Below are 18,410 nucleotides of genomic sequence, written 5' to 3'. Positions count from 1 at the left end.
CGCGCCTCTTTGTCTCCCCCGCAGGCGGCGGTGGCGGCGGCGGCGGCGGCGGCGGCGGCGGCGGCGGCGGCGGCGGCGGCGGCGGCGGCGGCGCGCGTCCCCGGCCGCCGGGGCGGAAGTGGACGCGCGGGGTGCCGGGCCGCGGCGGCGGCCGCACCATGAGCGACATCCGGCACTCGCTGCTGCGCCGCGACGCGCTGAGCGCCGCCAAGGAGGTGCTGTACCACCTGGACATCTACTTCAGCGGGCAGCTGCAGAGTGCGCCGCTGCCGCTCGTGGACAAGGGCCCCGTGGAACTGCTGGAGGAGTTCGTGTTCCAGGTGCCCAAGGAGCGCGGAGCGCAGCCCAAGGTGCCCGGCCCCGCCGCGCCCCTCCCCTCTGCCGCCGGGGCGCTCCCTCAGCCCGGATCCCGACTCTTTCTCCCCATGCCCACGCCCGTCCCTGCACCGCGGCCCTGGGGCATCGCTCAGCCCATGCACCCCCTGCCCCGAGGCCTTGGAGCTTCACTCAGCCTGCCTGGTTTGCAAGCTAGTGGCAGCCTCTTCTCTCCCTCCTCCCCCCCCCCCCCATTGGTAGCTCTCCACTGAGACATTTTATGAACTGCTTACACCCCCCCCCCCCCAAAGGCTTCTTTATCTAGAGTCGCCACCCCATGGGGCAGCCTGAACTCTTCGAAGTGACAGCTAATGTCACAGGACTTTTTCTTGATCTGCTCCCTAAGGCCTGCTCTTTTTCAGAAGGGTACGAGGAACACACTGGGGGCGGGAAAGGAATCAATCCCCTGCTTTTTTCTTTCTTCCTCTGTCCTCTAACCAGCCTGTGAAAACCACACCTCTCACCGTTCCCCCCCCCCCCCCCCCCGCGTTTGTTTTTACAGAGACTGAATTCTCTCCAAGAGCTTCAACTACTTGAAATCATGTGCAATTATTTCCAGGAGCAAACCAAGGACTCTGTGCGGCAGATTATTTTCTCATCGCTTTTCAGCCCTCAAGGGAATAAAGCTGATGACAGCCGGATGAGCTTGTTGGGGAAACTGGTCTCTATGGCTGTGGCCGTGTGCCGAATCCCAGTGTTGGAGTGTGCGGCCTCCTGGCTCCAGGTACTGCTAGCCTTCCTCCTGGTATTCCGAAGACAAGCTTGCTTTCAGGGCTTTCCATGGAGCAGGATTCCTGGAGAGATCTTGACACAGTCTTTACAAATGCACTGTGTCACTGGGTCATTGTTGCTGCTTGGTGACATCAGCACCCCAGTTTTGTATACAGAATGTAAAAATCCCCACTAACAGTCGATAATGGTAGATTAAGCCATTTAATGAAGAAAGGGCTTTAGAACAAGTGAAAAAATCCTTTTCTTAAGCAAAATAGGAATTTGAAAACTATGCATTCAGTCTCAAAGACAGTATTTTTGTTTTTTAAAAGATCATTGTGAGTCAGGCTAAGAGGCTCAGATCTGAGGATCATGATTGGAAGCCAGCGCAGGCAGGAAAGTTCATGAACTTTTATTTCCAGTTAACTGCCAAAAAGTGGTGGCTCATGTAAGGAGAGCACCAAGCAGCCTTGAGTGAAAAGGCTAAGGGACAGCACCCTGGCCCTGAGTTCAAGCCCCAGTACTGCCATACCCACACCCCATTATGTGTCAACTAATGATGATGTATATCTTTTGAAGTTGGTTTTTGTTTTTGTTTTTTTGGTGTGTGTGTAACACTAGTTTTAAACTCAGGGCCTTGTCCTTGCTGAGCATGTGCTGTACCACTTGAGCCAAGTTCTCTGCCCTTTTTTGCTTTATTTAATTTTCAGATAGGGTCTTGCTTTTCTTCCAAGGCCAGCTGCATGCTGTGATCCTTCTGTTTGTCTCCCAGTGCTGGGATTTTAGGGGTCTATTACCATGCCTAGCTTATTGGTTGAGATAGGGTTTTGCCAACTTTTTCTTCAGGCTGGCCTCCAACTTCTCTGTCTTCCCAACCAGAAGGTTGCTTTTTATACAAGTAGATCAGTAAGCATGTGGGTTGTTTTGCACAGTTTGATGGTGACATCACATAGTTGTTAATTTTCTTATTGAATGTATGAAAGGAAAAAGTATTTATAATAGATTTAGTTTTAGAAGGTATTTTTCAAGATGTCTTTGGTTTTACTATTTTGCTATTTAAGGGTTAAAAAACAAACACTCCACACAGTAGCTATTGATCAAAAAATGTGGCTAATCTATTCTTTAGTGAAATTAACAGAATGTACCCTGGTCAGTGTCATAAACCTGCTTCTTGACCAAGTACTTGGAATTTTGTCTGTCTTTCCCTCACCCCCTCTCTCTCCTCCTCTCTGTCTCTCTTTCTCTCAGTCTCCCTCTCCCTCTTCTTTTTGTGCTGACTTGAACTCAGGACTTGGGTATAATCCCTGAGCTTTTTTTGCTCAAGGCTAGCTTTCTACCACTTAAGCCAAAGCTCCACTTCCAGCCTTTTGGTGATGAGTTGTAGATATACGTTTTATGGACTGCTCTGGCTGGCTTTGATTCTCAGATCTCAGTCTCCTGAGTAGCTAGGATTATAGGTGTGAGCCACTAGTACCCAGCTCTCTGTTTTTTTTACAACCTTTGTCCACAAAATTAGGCTAGCAGAATCATATGATTATGTGTAGCCCCAATCCAGTGTCTATGGATCATTTGTGTTGTGTTTGACCTCAAGATTGATTACCTTTCACTCCTTGGCAATATAGTGAAGCTGAGTTCAGCCTCTTCTAGTGTTATGTAATTTTAAATTTACCTCATCTGATGGTGTTGTGCTGGCATTTTGGCAACTGAAGGCAGATGACTACCAAGAAAACCATCTTCAGTAATCCTAGCTACTCAGGAGGCTGAGATCTGAGGATTCAATTCAAAGCCAGCCTCTTATCTCCAATAAACCACCAGAAAACCGGAAGTGGCGCTGTAGCTCAAGTGGTAGAGCACTTGCCTTGAGCTGAAGAGCTGAGGGACAGGCTCAGGCCCAGAGTTCAAACCCCATGACCAACCAAAAAAAAAAAAAAAGCCATCTTCATAGTTTGAGTTTGGTCCTGTCATATGAGCTTTCTCCTGAGAGCAGTAGAGAGATCATGTTGTGATTGGCTGTTCTGGTCCTTTGTGAGCAGTCAACCAGCTGCATGAGCCGGCTGTCCTTGCTGTCCTCTGTAGTCCAGGGGGTGTCCTGGAGTATCATCTTGAGCAAACCTAACCCTACCATTTTTTTCCCTAAACCATTATGAATTTGTGTGTCGTAGAAGATGTGTCTCTTTAGGAACAAGGACATTTTCTTATACAACCATAATACCATCACACCTAAGAAACTTAACGGTCATGGAATACAGTTATCTATGATACAGCCTGTATTCAGATTTCCCTAATTGGCTCCATATTGCTTTTTTTCTTTTGCAGTACATTATCTGCTAGGTAGTTGTTCTATTTGCCACTGCTGAGCACAGCCACAGCTAGTAATAGATACACAGGTGGGAAGGAATAGATGGGAGGGAGGTGACGCATGACCTGGAAGTATTATAGAAACCTCAAAGGGAGTAGGCTTGGGCTGGGAAGGTGGCTCAGTGGTAGAGCGCTTGCCTTGCATGCCTGAGGTCCTGGGTTCAATTCCTCAGAACCACATAAGCAGAAAAAAAAATCCGGAAGTGGCGCTGTGGCTCAAGTGGTAGAGCACTAGCCTTGAGCTGAAGAGCTGAGGGATAGCGCCCAGACCCAGAGCTCAGGCCCTATGACCGGACCCCCCCAAAAAAGGGAGTAGGATTGTAAGGGGAATTTGGGAGTGGTGCCAAAGCAGGCATTTTCATCATGTGAGAAACTTTATTTTTATTTTATTTATTTACTTTTTTGTGCCAGTTCTGGGGCATAAACTCAGGGCCAAGATGCTGTGTTCCTTAGCTTTTTCACTCAAAGCTGGTGCTCCACCACTTGAGCCACAGCTTCACTTCCAGCTTTTGGTGGTTTATTGGATGTAAGAGTCTCACAGACTTTCCTGCCTGAGCTGACTTTGAGTCAGAATCCTTAGGTCTCAGTCTCCTGAGTAGCTAGGATTACAGGCATGAGCCTGGCATTTGTACCTGTTGGGTTTCACTAGTACTCCAGTAAAGTCACCAGATGTATCATTTCCTCACCCAAAGTCAAAGATGATCTTTCCTAAGAGTGGGCAGATTTGTGGGTCACAGCTGCTCCACTGCCTGGTAGCAAGGTGTCCTGTGTGGCACAGGAGTGAAGGAGCATGGCTGATCCCAGTGAGGCTCTTCGAAGGGACCTGACTGATCTCCTTCAAAGGAGGCTGTTCTGTCCTTCTATCCTGTGTGGGTCTGTCCCTTCTCCTGCCTGCAGTGACAGAGGCTGTGGTTTCTCCCCAGCGGACGCCTGTGGTCTACTGTGTGAGGCTGGCCAGGGCCCTCGTGGATGACTACTGTTGCTTGGTGCCCGGCTCTGTTCACACACTGAAGCAGACATTTAGCGCCAGCCCACGGTTCTGCTGCCAATTCATAACATCCGTCACTGCACTCTACGACCTGTCATCAGGTAAGCCAAGACAGCACTGCTGTCAGTGAAGTCCTTCCTGCACACTTCCCCCTGAAGTGTATTTCTTTTTTCTTTTGTCAGTTGTAGGACTGGAACTCTGGGCGTTGTCCCTGAACTCTTCAGCTCAAGGCTAGTGCTCTACCACTTGAGCCACAGCACCACTTTGGATTTTCTGGTGGTTTATTGGAGATGAGAGTCTCACGGACGTTCCTGCCTGGACTGGCTTTGAACAGTGATCCTCAGATCTCAGTCTCCTGAGCAGCAAGGATTACAGGCATGAGCCACCGGCACCCAGCTGAAGTGTATTTCTTTACTTTAGGGTCTAAAGCTAAAAATGCAAGCACTTAGACCACACAGTTTGCTAAGTGACAACTTTCTGTAGTTCTCCAAGTTCCAGGGGTAGAAGTGGCAAGTAGCCCCAAGACTTGGGCCTAGACAGAGTGTCTAAAGGCTTATGACCTACTTTATTTTGCAACCTATGTAACCTAGATTGGCCTGGAACTCATCCTTCTGCCTCCTCCTCACAAGTGCTGGAATTTTAGGCACGTGCACCTTGCCCAGCTATGCAACTTGCCTTTTTATATTCCACTTTTTTTTTTTTTGGGTCCGGTCATAGGGCCTGAACTCTGGGCCTGGGCACTGTCCCTCAGCTCTTCAGCTCAAGGCTAGCGCTCTACCACTTGAGCCACAGCGCCACTTCTGGCTTTTTTCTTTTTTGCTTATGTGGTGCTGAGGAATCGAACCCAGGTCCACTTTTTACTGTGAAAACTTAAAATGTTTGGGAAAACTGGGAGAATAGTACAATAGACATTTTATGTGCCTCATAACCACTAACAGCAACCAAAGATTATTCCTACATACATCCCACAAACTATTGAACATTTGTTGTTGATATCAGTTCTCAAGTATTTAAACTTATATCTCCTAGCTGTGTGCTGTTGGCTCACATCTGTAATCCTAGCTACTTATTCAGGAGGCTGAGATCTGAGGATGGGATTCAAAGCCAGCCTGAGCAGACAAATCTGAGACTCTTATCTAACCAGCAAAAAGCCAAAAGTGGAGCTGTGGCTCAAGTGGTAGAATGCCAGCCTTGGACAAAAAAGCTAAGGGACAGCACCCAGTCTCCGAGTTCAAGACCCAGTATTGGCTCACATGTGGTGCGTACATATACACACCTTGTATCTTCTAAGATGTAGGATATCCCCTTATATAGCTATAATCCCATCATACTTAAGATTTAATGGTGAATAAAATATTATTACCATGATAGCCTGTATTCAGATTTTCTTTATTATCTTTATGTTGCTTTTTTTCCCCCCCTCAGTACTGGGGTTTGAACTCAGGGCTTCATGCTTGCTAGTCAGGCACTGTATTACTGCTAAGCCATGCTTCTGTCTGTTTTCTGCTGTTGTTTTTAAGATAGCGTTTCACTTCAGCTGTTTTTAGGATAGCACTCCTGGACTGCCAACTACCTATTTTACACTTCCTGTCATTTCCGGAATGACAGATGTGTGCATCTCTGTTGAGAGGGTGCTGCCTGGGCTGACCTGGCTCTCCTGTTCTCAGCCTTCCAAGTGGTCTGGAATTACAGGTGTGAGCCATAACACCTGGCTCTAATATTGCTTTTCAGTAGCCTCTTTTCCACTTTGAGGGATCAAGAGAATCAGGATCTCCAATTAGGGATGATGCGTTATACATAATTGTCGGGCACTTTGCTCTCCCCACCCTGACTGCTGAGCCACTCAGTCTACTCCTTAGTCTGTGACACTGACGTTTTTGAAGAGCTCAGACCTGTTGTTTTACTGAACATCCTGAACTTCAGTTTGTCTAGTTGTTTCCTAATGAAAAGACAAGTTAAACCTTTTGGCAGCAGCCCAACATAGGGGAAGAGTGTCCTTGGTGTCTGGTACATGCTGGCTCTGCTTTTTGTGGTTGTTGTTGTTGTCAGTTGTGGGGCTTGAACTCAGGGCATGGGTGCTGTCCCTGAGCTTTGTTTGCTCAAGGTTAGCACTCTACCACTTTGAGCCACAGTGCCTCTTCCAGTTTTCTATTGATTAATTGGAGATAAGAGTCTCATGGACTTTGCTGCTGGGACTGGCTTTGAATAGTAATCCTCAGATCTCAGCCTCCTAAGTAGCTAGGATTACAGGTGTGAGCCATCAGTGTCCAGCTTGCTGGTTCTCCTTTGGTGACAGTTTTGAGACTTCCTTAGCATAATGCCAGTCGAGGTTCTTGGGTCTGTCTTGAGAGTGTTCTTCTCCATGGGAGAAGCCCATGGCCTCATCGCTGTCCAATAGCTGAACTCAGGTCAGACTGAGACAAGGAACAGCAAGAATTGACATCTGGGGTCTGACTGGCAGTAGGCTCTGCTGCCTGCCTCTACCACCAGGAGTGGGGCCCAAGGAACAAGGTTTGATAAGCAGGGCATGTAATGTACTGAGACTGTCCATGTCTGGTCATCTGTGGTCCCAGTGGGGTGTGTGGCTCCCCAGCAGGGGCCAGGTGTGTTGCTTTCCTCCAGGAAAACTGACAGGCCTTGATGACCAGCTCTTTGCAGAGTTCAGCTCCAAGCCTGCTTTTCTACTAGCTCCATGTTCCTCCTTCTCTCCTCTCTCTTCTCCTCTGCCCTCTCTTTTACCCTGCCAGCACCAGTCATCATTGGCTAGCAGTCTACCACCTGCCTCTAACACCTGTTTCCTTGCTTTTAAGCTTTTTTTCCCCTCCCCTCCCCTCTCCTCCTTTTCTTTTCGTTGAGGCACTGGGCAACCAGGCTGCTGAGGTCAGATCTGAGTCCAAATCTAGGAAATTACTTATTATCTCTGTGCCTCAGTCTCCCCATCCTTTGTGTGGGGACTGCGTGGGTCTCTTATGTGCAGGACTGGCATATGGTAAGCACTGTCAACACTGGTCCTCATTATTACCATTTTGTTACCCCATGGAGGAGACACTGAATAGAAAAACCCCTTCTGTGGAAAGTGGTCAGTGTGGGTGTGGTTTGGGATGTCAGAGTAGGACTTATTTGAATGGACATTTAGGCTGTTTCCTCTGCATGATGGTACTCTTAAGAACTTCTGGCTTAAGTAATTTCTCAGTCTTCACCTTGACAGAGCTTCCTGGGCAGTGACTAGAGCAGGAGTCCACACCCTCCTAGGGTGGTGTTCCAGGAAAGGAGCCACACCTCAGAGGTTGGAGTTGTTCAGGTAGGCTGTGGACTGGGAGATCTGATGTCTCTGTCCACAGCCATTCCCAAGGCCAGGAGTACAGCTGACAATGTCTTTTGTTTGCAGATGACCTCATCCCACCTCTGGACTTGCTAGAAATGATTGTCCACTGGATATATGAGGACCCAAGGTTGATCCTCATCACTTTCTTAAATACTCCGATTGCAGCCAATCTCCCGATAGGATTTTTAGAGCTCACGCCCCTCATTGGGCTGATCCGCTGGTGCGTGAAGGCCCCCCTGGCTTACAAAAGGAAGAAGAAGCCCTGTTTGTCTAACGGGCATGTCAGTAGCAAGGTTGCCAAGGACCCGGGCGTGGGGCTGGATCGCGACGCGCACCTCCTGTACTCCAAACTCCACCTCAGTGTCCTGCAAGTCCTCATGACACTGCAGCTGCACTTGACTGAGAAGAATCTCTATGGGCGCCTGGGGCTCATTCTCTTCGACCACATGGTCCCGCTGGTGGAGGAGATCAATAGGCTCGCAGATGAACTGAACCCCCTCAACGCCTCCCAGGAAATTGAGCTCTCGCTGGACCGGCTGGCACAAGCTTTGCAGGTGGCCATGGCCTCTGGAGCTCTGCTGTGCACCAGAGGTGGGTCCTCCCCCTGCCCTGCAGGCCTCCTGGAATTGCAATAACTCTGCGCAGGCAGAGAGAAAATAGACCCCCTAGATAGATACTGGGGGCAGGGCTCACCCCCATCAGGTCCTACCATGCTGTACCAGGCACCGCCTGGCTCTTTGTCCCAGACTCTTTGGGGACTCTTGGAGAACATAGGAGTTTTTTCCCCTTGAGCAGTTATCTTTTCCTATTATCCTTTCTCCAGAGGTGGTTTACATACAGTAAAAGGTGACGTGTTTGGTGAAACATTTACACTTAAACACTGCCCACTTAGGCATACCTTCCTACCTCCTGATTTGAGGAATTCTAGTGCCTCTGCATTCTGGTGCTCACAGTCCACCCTGGGAGTGGCCTGCTGCTTGGCGGTGTTTGCTCTGTCAGTGTTGATTTGCTCAAGGTCACCATGGCACCACCAGTGGTGAGTTTTCTTTTTTTTGGGGGGGGGGGTCAGGTCGTGGGGCCTGAACTCTGGGCCTGGGCGCTGTCCCTCAGTTCTTCAGCTCAAGGCTAGTGCTCTACCACTTGAGCCACAGTGCCACTTCCAGCTTTTTTTTTTCTGCTTATGTGGTGCTGAGGAATCGAACCCAGGGCCTCATGCATGCAAGGCAAGTGCTCTACCACTGAGCCACCTTCCCAGCCCCCACTGGTGAGTTTCTGTCTTACCGCACTGCTGCTCCTGAACCACCCTGTATGGTTTATTGCTCAGTACAGCCTTGCCCTGGCTCTTTTGCAGCCACTTGACAGACATCAGCAAATCTGCTCCCTTCTGAGCAGCTTCTTCTCTTGTGGGCCAGTTTGTTAAAGCAAGAATGGGAGAAAGGAGAAGCCAGTTTCAAAAGGATGCCGAGAACATGTAGCTCTCTTGCCAGCATCCTTGAGAAGTTTCAGCCAAGTTCACCTGTCTGCAGTCTGTTGCTTAATCATGTGTTTCCTTGTTTCAGATGACCTGCGAACGCTGTGCTCCAGGCTGCCCCATAACAAGTAGGTGCCCTGGGAGGCCTGCAGTGGGGCCAGCAGCATGGGGGGGGGGGGGGGGAGACATAGCAAGTCTCCAGTGGGGCAGACTCCTCCATCCTGATGCTTTAGCCAGGTGGTCTGCAAGGGCTTCAGTACCTGCAAAGTAGGAGGCAGAAGTGCTCGTGTGACCCTTGTGTGGGGAGTCCTAGGCAGAGTGTAAACTTGGAGACTAGTATCTGGCTGGAAGTAGAGAAGGCAGCAGAGTGTGCTCCCCATGTCAGGGCAGGTCCTGCTGGAGCTCTGGGGAGAAACAGAGGGCCACCAACCAAGAGGCACGAATTGGTCATATCCGTGCTAAGGCCTCTGGCCATAGGAACCTGGTTTCTGAGCAGTGCCCCGCTCTGCTTTGCTGTGACGTTGGGGTGGGCTCACTGTCTCCCAGCCTTGACTCCTACTGGTGAAGAAGAATACCAGTCTGTCCTCCCATGGTCTGTGCTAAAGTGGAGTGGAGTTCTCATCCCTCTCCCCAATCACACTCATTGTGGGAAAAGCAGGAAGTGTCACTCACATTTTAGAGTCCTGTCCCTGCGGCAAGTCCTCTGCCTCCTGTGATGTGTGTTTTCCTTTGAAAAATCAAGAGAATTCTGGTTTTACTTTGGGATTCTTGGCCTTAGGCACCCACCCACCTGCCAGAGGGTTTTGTGAGTGGGATGAGAAAAAGCACAGGCAGCCCTTAGATGGGTGTGAGCCAGGTGTGTGGGGTCTAGTCAATGTGCACTGCTGCTTACTTCAGAGCTTAGGGTGTCACGTCTGTGAAGCTGTCCTTAGAAAAGAGGTCAAAGGTGTGCACAGAACTGTCTCGTGCAAACCATTTAGTCCAAGAACCCAAGTCTTGGGAGAATTGGTAAGTGAGCCTTGTGCCTCTGAAAGGTAGAGTATTACATAGCCACTAAAAACAGCAATTGTGCCAAACGCTGTTGGCTCGCACCTAGCTACTCAGCAGGCTGAGCTCTGAAGGCTCATGGTTCAAAGCCAGCGCAGACAGGAAAGTCTGGGAAAGTCTGTGAGACTCTTATCTTCAGTGAACCACCAAAAAAGTCCAAAGTGGTGCTGTGGCTCAGTGGTAGAGCACTAGCCCTGAGTTCAAGCCCCAGGACAGGTACTTAAAAAAAAGAAAAAAAAAAAGAATTGTGACCCCCTACACACAAGGGGACATTTCCATGGCAGGGTTTGCAGAAGTGAGAACTAGAGGGCAAGGCAGCAGCTCTCTTAGGAAGTTTCTCATTCAAAGAACCCAGCATTGGAAACTCACCGAGTTCAGGAAGGAGCATCCCTAAAAGTGGAGGGTAGAGAAAGATAGGGGAAGGCTAAGGCCCTGGGTAGGGAAGATGGCACTGGGGTACTGTGGGCCTGGTGTGGAGAACTGGGAGAAAGAAGGGCTGCAGTTTCCCAAGGTGGGTCTTTTTTATTTTTATTTTTTTGGTTAGTCATAGGGCCTGAACTCTGGGCCTGGGCGTTGGCCCTCAGCTCTTCAGCTCAAGGCTAGCACTCTACCACTTGAGCCACAGCGCCATTTCTAGCTTTTTCTGCTTATGTGTGCTGAGGAATTGAACCCAGGACCTCATGCATGCAAGGCAACTCTACCACTGAGCCACCTTCCCAGCCCCCCAAGGTGGGTCTTGACCAGTGGGCTGTTCAGGTTGGTGGAGGCTGTGGTTCAAACCTAGGTTGTATCCAAGGAAGCTGTACATGATCTATTTGGAGATCATTTGAAAGGCAACTTCTGTGAGGCGTATGGGTAGAGTCCATTCAGGACTGAGGCATGAAGAGTTAGTGAAACAACCTGCTGTCCTCACTGCCATGGTGTGCACTGTTGTGCAGTCTACATAGATGCAGAGACAGCTGAGCTGAAACTGGCCAATGTGTGGTGGGCCTCAATCCCCTGGGGCTGCAGAAGCCAGTGGGAGCTTCCACAGGGCCCAGGGCCCAGGGTATAGACCTGCTCTTCACTTTCATTGCTGGGGTTCATGGCTTTGCCCTTGGCTCTGTCCAGCCCTGGAGCTAAAGCCTGTCACCCCTTCCTCCTTCCTTGTGCCTCCATCCATGCCTCTCCTGGTCCGTGGGTGAGTGCCACCATTTCCAGCTGCCAGGTGCACTGGGACAGAGCAGGCCCCATAGGTCACAGAATGGCTAGAGTTGGCATCCTCACCCCTGTCCTTGTGCTTGCAGCCTCCTCCAGCTGGTGATCTCAGGCCCTGTGCAGCAGTCGCCACATGCAGCTCTCCCTCCTGGCTTCTATCCGCATATCCACACGCCCCCGCTGGGCTACGGGCCTGTGCCAGCCCACCCTGCCGCCCACCCTGCGCTGCCCACGCACCCCGGGCACACCTTCATCTCAGGCGTGACCTTCCCATTCAGGCCCATCCGCTAGACCGGGCCTGTGCACCGCAGGGCGGTGGTGGTGTGCCTTCCCGCCTGGACCAAGGACGCCTTCAGAGCCAAAGGGGTGCTGGCCCCAACGGGGCTTCAGGAAGCAGCAGGCAGAAGTCCTGAGTCGCTCAAGTCCAGGTGCCTCTTGGTCATATTCTTAAACATCCAGATTGGATGAATGAAAGGGAGGCATGCAGCTCTCTGCCGAGTGCCTGCATGGTTGCGTGCCAGTTCCAGCCCCGGGGACCCCAGTGGGGAAGCCACTCTGCCAGCTCTGCCAGTCCCACTCCTGGCCTCGCTCCTCAGGACGTGATGCCCGCAGGCAGCTCCGGGAGTTCAGCTGGAACGGCCCCAGCTCGCTGCAGCTCCGGCACTGCTCAGGGACACCGGCGGTGCTTCCCGCCACCTCGGGAAGAAACTTGTTTTATTGGGAGTCTCCAAATTTTCCTTTCATATGATCAAATACATTTTTTCTAAACAGTTTTATAGACTTTATGGATTCTTTATTTGTGCTGGAGCTGAAATCCAGGGCCTTGCCCACACTAGGTGAGCTCTCTGCCATCGAGCTACCCCAGCCTTGCAGAGTGGATTTTAACAACATCATAAATGTGCTTATGCTGCCTGCTAAGGAGAGGTAGCAGGTGGTGACAGAAATGTAGTCCCGGGTCCTTGCCCCACCTGCTCAGGTCCTGGTTCTTTGTTGCCCCGGCACAGAGGTCCCCCTCAGGAGGGATTTTCTAGAATGGCATTGGAAGGTACCTGCGTTAACTTCTCATTAGTTAGGGGGTGGGGAGTGGCCATGTCACTGGCACCCCTGGCCTGTAGGTGACTGGTGACAGATGCTAACCGCAGCCATTGCAGCCTGACCAGACTGAAGTTAGATATGTGACCTTGTCACACTTCTGTTCCTGGTGGTCTAATGGCCGTGTGTATCCATGGTCAAGAATGGAGGCTGGGCTGCATATAGGGCTGGCCTTCTGTGGAAGGGCCTGTGTTCTTTCTCATGGATGAGAGCCCACAGCTTCCTCATGGCCTGGATTGCAGCCAGAGCATGCACAGAAAAGCCAGGCTTGACAGTGAAGTCCATCAGAAATCTTTATTTTCAAACTAAACAGCCATATGGCTGGGGTATGACTCAAGTAGCTTAGCAAGCTCAGGACTCTGTTCAAGCCCCAGTATTACCCAAGAGTGGAAAAACAAAACAAAAACAAAATAAGTATAAAGGCCATTTTGAGTTTAAGCTGGTAATCCCTGCTTCAGCAAGTTCTATGTTTATGGGCTGATGTCAAATGAAGAGCTCTCGGCTCTTCCCAGATGCACATCTTGGCACTATGAGATCAGCCCCAGGACAGAGTGTTTCAGCAATGATCCAAAGTCAGCTCTCTTGTCACCACCTACTAAGCAATGTTGGGCGGTGGCAGCTCATACCTGTAATCCTACCTACTCAGAAGGCTGAGATCCAGAGGATCACAGTTTGAAGCCAGCATGGCAAAAAGCAGGGATGGAGTTGTGTTCAAGTGGTAGGTTCTTTCCATTGTGAGAGAGTCAGATTTTCCTTTCTAGACTGAGCTGAAACCATGATTTTCACAGTCTCAGTCTTCTACATAGCTTGGGATGACAAGGGTTAAGAAGATGGTGGGTAGGCCGGGCGCTGGTGGCTCACGCCTGTAATCCTAGCTACTCAGGAGGCTGAGATCTGAGGATCGTGGTTCAAAGCCAGCCCGGGCAGGAGAGACCGTGAGACTCCTATCTCCAATAAACCACCAGAAAACCGGAAGTGGCGCTGTAGCTCAAGTGGTAGAGCGTCTTGAGCTGAAGAGCTGAGGGACAGCGCCCAGGCCCAGAGTTCAAGCCCCACGACCGACAAAAAAAAAAAAAAAAAAGAAGATGGTGGGTCATGAACTTTTCTGCCCAGGCTGGCCTCCACCTGGCTCTTTTCACTTTGTTTTTGATAGAGGGACTCACTAACTTTATCCTGGCTGGTGCTGAACTTAAGATCTTTCTGCCTTCACCTTCTGAGTAGCTGGTATTTTAGGCATGTGCCACCATGTCTAACTGCTTACCAGTTCTTTCTATACTAACTAGGAAGACAGCCTCCAATTTATAGTTACAATGTAACACTTGGCTAAGTGTCTTACACACATTCATAAACATGCAAACATATTTTCAATATATAAATCAGCTTATAGATTATATAAAGAACTTCAAACTAATCAAAAGACATTCAAAACATATCATATTTATCAGAATATAAACATAGAAACAACATAAAATGGCCAGTACATGTGGGCAGATTGCCAGTCTAACTGTTCTCCTGTTCTGTCACCCATCCAGACTGACACAACAGGAAATGTGCTTTGACACGGAGGAACCAGTTGTCACGCTGTGTGTATTGGTTTGGCCCCTCTTGAGAGAGTAAAATATAAAATGGCCTCATCACTCAGCAATTCCAGAACTAAAATGACATTTTCAAGGATCCCTGCCATGTTCCCCTCATCCCCCCACCCCGCAAAAGACACTTCACATTCATACTCATCAGAAGTCACTGTTGCTTTCCCCAGACCCAGGCAACCACCAGTCTGCTTGATAGGAACTTGCATTGCTGAAGATTTCATGCAGGTGGAATCAAACAGTAATGTGCCTTGTGTCTGCCTTCTTGCTCTGAATCCTTTATTGGGTGGGTGGAAAGGGTGGGGAAGATACGGGTACTGAGCTTGAACTCAGGGCTCGAGTTTCAAATACACACACACACACACACACACACACACACACACACACACACACACACACACACACACACACACACACACACACACACACACACACACACACACACACACACACACACACACACACACACACACACACACACACAATTGCTCCATGCAATAGTTTTTTGATAAGGAAAATCCAAAAACAGGTTGAAGAGCCATCAAAAAGGGCTTAGCTACCAGTTGTAAATTCGTAACTCCTTTATGACTAAGCCTGTCCTGTGCTCTAGGATTAGACTCCAGGAAGGCTAGGCACTGTGCTGCACTGGAGAACACAGAACTCATCATTGCCATTTATGGGCAGCTGGGCACCAGTGAGTGTTACCAGGACTTTGAGTGTTGGAGATGATGGAAATGAGTTTTTGCATGCTGTAATTAAGAATCTTCTGGAACTTGCTACAAGATCCACTTAAGTCATACACCTAACCCTTTTGCTTTAGTTTGTTTTTCAGACAGCTTTTTATACTTTTGCCTGAGGCCAGCCTAAAAGTATAATCTTCCTACCTCTATCTCCTAAATAAAAAACAGTGAAAATAACGAGGTAGCTGGGATTACAGGCATGTGCCACCATACCTAGCCCCACAATCTTGACTTAACATCATAGTTTCCAAATGTGTGTTTTATTTTTTTTTTTTAGTTGAGCCATTGGGATGGACGTGGTGGCACACATCTGTAATCCCATCTACTTAGGTGGAGATTGGGAGGATCATAATTTGAGGACAGCCTGGTTACAAAGTTACTGAGACCCTGTCTTAGCAAAGAAACCATACATGTTGGGCTGGGAAAGTGGCTCAGTGGTAGAGCGCTTGCCTTGCATGCATGAGGCCCTGGGTTCGATTCCTCAGCATCACATAAACAAGAAGAAAAAAGCCGGAAGTGGCGCTGTGGCTCAAGTGTTAGAGTGCTAGCCTTGAGCTGAAGAGCTGAGGGACAGTGCCCAGGCCCAGACCTCAGGCCCCACGACCGGACTAAAAAAAAAAAAAAAAAAAAGAAACCATACATGTTTCACATGTAGTCCTGGAGGCAGAGATAGGAGAATCAGGGTCTTAGGGAAGTGGCCTAGGCAAAAAGCAAAACTATCCAAAAACTAAAGCAAAACCAGCAGGGGAAGGGAGGTTGGGAGTATGGCTCAAATGGTAGCATGTTTGCCTATAGTCACAAGACCTTGAGTTCATGCCAAGTACCACACAGGGAAAAAAAAAGGGAGGGGGCTGGGAATGCGGCATAGTAGTGGAGTGCATGCATAAAGCCTTGTGTTTGATTCCTCAGTACTACATAAACAGAAAAAGCCAGAAGTGGTGCTGTGGCTCAAGTGGTAGAGCACTAGCCTTGAGCTGAAGAGCTGAGGGACAGTGCCCAGGCCCACAGTTCAAGCCCCATGACCAACAACAACAACAAAAACCAGTATAGTGGTGGAGGGCACCACAGGATTTACTGCAAAGTACAAAAACAAAAGCCCACACAGCAGGTACCTTTCCTCCAGGTTACTTACTCCAGAAATAGTTCCTCTCAGGATTTCAGATACTATATGGTACTTTAATTTGTCCATGGTCAGACTAGAAAAGAAACAAGAGCTGGGTGCCAGTGACTCATGCCTGTAGTCCTAGCTACTCAGGGGGATGAAGTCTGAGGATCACAATTAGAAGCCAGCCTGGGCAAGAAAGTCTGTGAGAGTATCTCCAACTGGCCACCAAAAAGCCAGAGTGCCATAACTCTCAAGAAGGCACTATCTCAGCCACACCTATATTAGACAGCTTTTTGGATCTTTTTGCCATCACAAGCCTCAGCAACCATTTTCACCTGGGCCATTGGTGGAGCCCTTCCCTTGGTAGCCCAGCAGAAGGCCTGTAATTGTAATTTGAACAGAGGTCACCATGATTGGTGCAGACACTTTTTTACAGCACCTTGCAGGTTATATATAAGCAGGCTCTTCAACTCACTTTTGGAGTCAACAGGTGGCACCTTCCTATGCTACCTGTAAGGCCCAATAAGTGAGGAGCCAACTGAGCTGGTAACACAAAGAGGAGACAGCATTGACTATGGACAAGGAAGCAAAACAGTATCTGACATGGTGGCAGCAGTGGTGAGATGATCAAACTAAATGTCCAGCTTCCTTCCCAGGGAGCACATTGATATCATATGACTCAACACCTCAATCCAAATCTCATGGACAGTATGACAGGGTGGGCCACCTATCTTGAAGCTATTTGGAGACTTACCAAGAGTTTCTGTTCTTCCTTCCACAAGAAAGAAAAGAGAGGAAGTGAGAGAGGGAGGGAAGATACCTGTGCCACAGGAAGAAAGGACATTTCTTTTGCCCTGGATTCTTGCAACAGGGCTTCTAAAATCTTAGGATGTACACAGTGAGACTTTGTTGTGAGCTTATGCTAATGAGTTGCCAGGCATGTGCTAGGAAAATACTCTGTCACCTGAGCTAGGCAATCACCCCCAAAATTGTTTATGCAAAGGCAGAATGAGAGGACAACTGTGCATATTAATAGATATATCTTAAGCTATATCTTAAACTGTGAACCTATCAGCCTGGCTACATAAGAGGCTGAGAGTAGGACTGTAGTTCCAGGCCAGCCTAGGCAAAAAACAAACCTTTGTGAGATTTTATCTTAATGGAAGAAACTGAGCATGGTGGTGGTGTGTGTCTGTCAGGAGAAATGAGATATAAAATAAGTGGATTGTGGTCCAGACCCAATGTGGAAAATCTCAAAATAATCAGTGCAAAAAAAGGGACAGAGGCTTGACTGAGCAGGAGAGCAACTACCTAGCAAACTCAAAGCCCTGAGTTCAATCCCAATACAAAATTAGAAAAAAAAAAGAGCGAGCGAGCGAGCAAGCGAGCGAGCGAGCGAGCGAGAGAGAGAGAGAGAGAGAGAGAGAGAGAGAGAGAGAGAGAGAGAGAGAGAGAATAAGAAAAGAAAGAAAGAGAGAAAGAGAAGAAAGTAAAGAGAAAAGGAAAGAAAAGGGGCTTGAATTTAGGGCCCGGCACTATTCATCTCAAGGCTGGCACCCTACTGCTTGAGCCACAGTTCAATTTCTGGCTTTTTGTGGTTAATTGGAGATGAGTCTCTTGGACTTCCTTGCCCACGCTAACTTCAAACCGTGATTCTCAGATCTCAGACTCGAGAGTAGCTGGGATTACGGGAGAGAGCCACAGGCGACTGCCAAGTGAGGATCGGGTCAATCCTTAGCAGGAGGAAACCTGTTTCTCGGGCAAGAAACATGTCTGGAAAGAGAAAGAAGTCATGAGAGGCCAGGGCCCAGAGCAGCTGGGAGAAGCGCCTGGAAAAGCAGAGCCCAGGGTGGGCCTGACCACCCGGCCTGTGGGTGAAGGCAAGGGGGGCATGGAGAAGGACCGGCCCGGCCTGCCCGTGCAGAAGGTGGATCGGGTGGCTAGTTGGGTCTATCTGGGTCACAGCAGCTGACCTGGCTGGCACCAATTCCCCCACCTTCCTGGGCTGCCCACTGGGAGGATCCGGAGGAGGGGTCCGAAGGGTGCGCCGCCCTGCCCCGCCCCCGGGGGGGCTTCTGGTTTCATCTAATTGCTAATGACCCACAATTTGTACACCTGCCAGGGTCGCCCTGAGGCCAAGTCGGCCTCTCTTGGGGGTGGCAGCGGCAGACGCCCTGCCCGGGAGTCGGGGCCCTGGGCTGCGCCCCTGCCGCCCGGAGAGGCGCGCGCACCGGGGATGCGGCCAGGGACGCAGACGGGGAGGCGCCCCGTCCGCGGCTGCCCGGTGAGTGTCCGGGCCCGGAAGGGTTAACCCACCGAGCTGGCGGCGGCCTAGAGCGGCGGCGGCGGCGGCGGCGGCGGCGGGCCGCGGCGGCGGCGGGGGACGGCGGGCGGACGGCGGGCGGGCGACGG

General features: G+C 49.8%; 1 protein-coding gene across 2 annotated transcripts; it reads left to right on the top strand.

The window, feature by feature from the left end:
• The first annotated feature begins 116 nt into the window (after positions 1-116).
• Positions 117-12,246, top strand: Ints15 (integrator complex subunit 15). 2 transcript variants are annotated; one of them, XM_070033496.1, is made up of 6 exons: positions 117-350; positions 878-1,099; positions 4,368-4,533; positions 7,821-8,348; positions 9,317-9,356; positions 11,562-12,246. In XM_070033496.1, the coding sequence occupies exons 1-6, from the start codon at positions 159-161 to the stop codon at positions 11,761-11,763; spliced, it is 1,350 nt and encodes a 449-aa protein (XP_069889597.1). In that variant the 5' UTR covers positions 117-158; the 3' UTR covers positions 11,764-12,246. The 2 variants fall into 2 exon arrangements, with proteins under 2 accessions (XP_069889597.1, XP_069889598.1); XM_070033497.1 differs by lacking the exon at positions 117-350 and adding an exon at positions 661-741.
• The last annotated feature ends 6,164 nt before the right edge of the window (positions 12,247-18,410 follow it).

Source organism: Dipodomys merriami, unplaced genomic scaffold, assembly GCF_024711535.1.
Source record: "Dipodomys merriami isolate MVZ:Mamm:240054 unplaced genomic scaffold, mDipMer1.0.p SCAF_22, whole genome shotgun sequence".
NCBI classification, from domain to species: domain Eukaryota; kingdom Metazoa; phylum Chordata; class Mammalia; order Rodentia; family Heteromyidae; genus Dipodomys; species Dipodomys merriami.
This window is presented reverse-complemented; position numbering and strand designations above follow the sequence as displayed.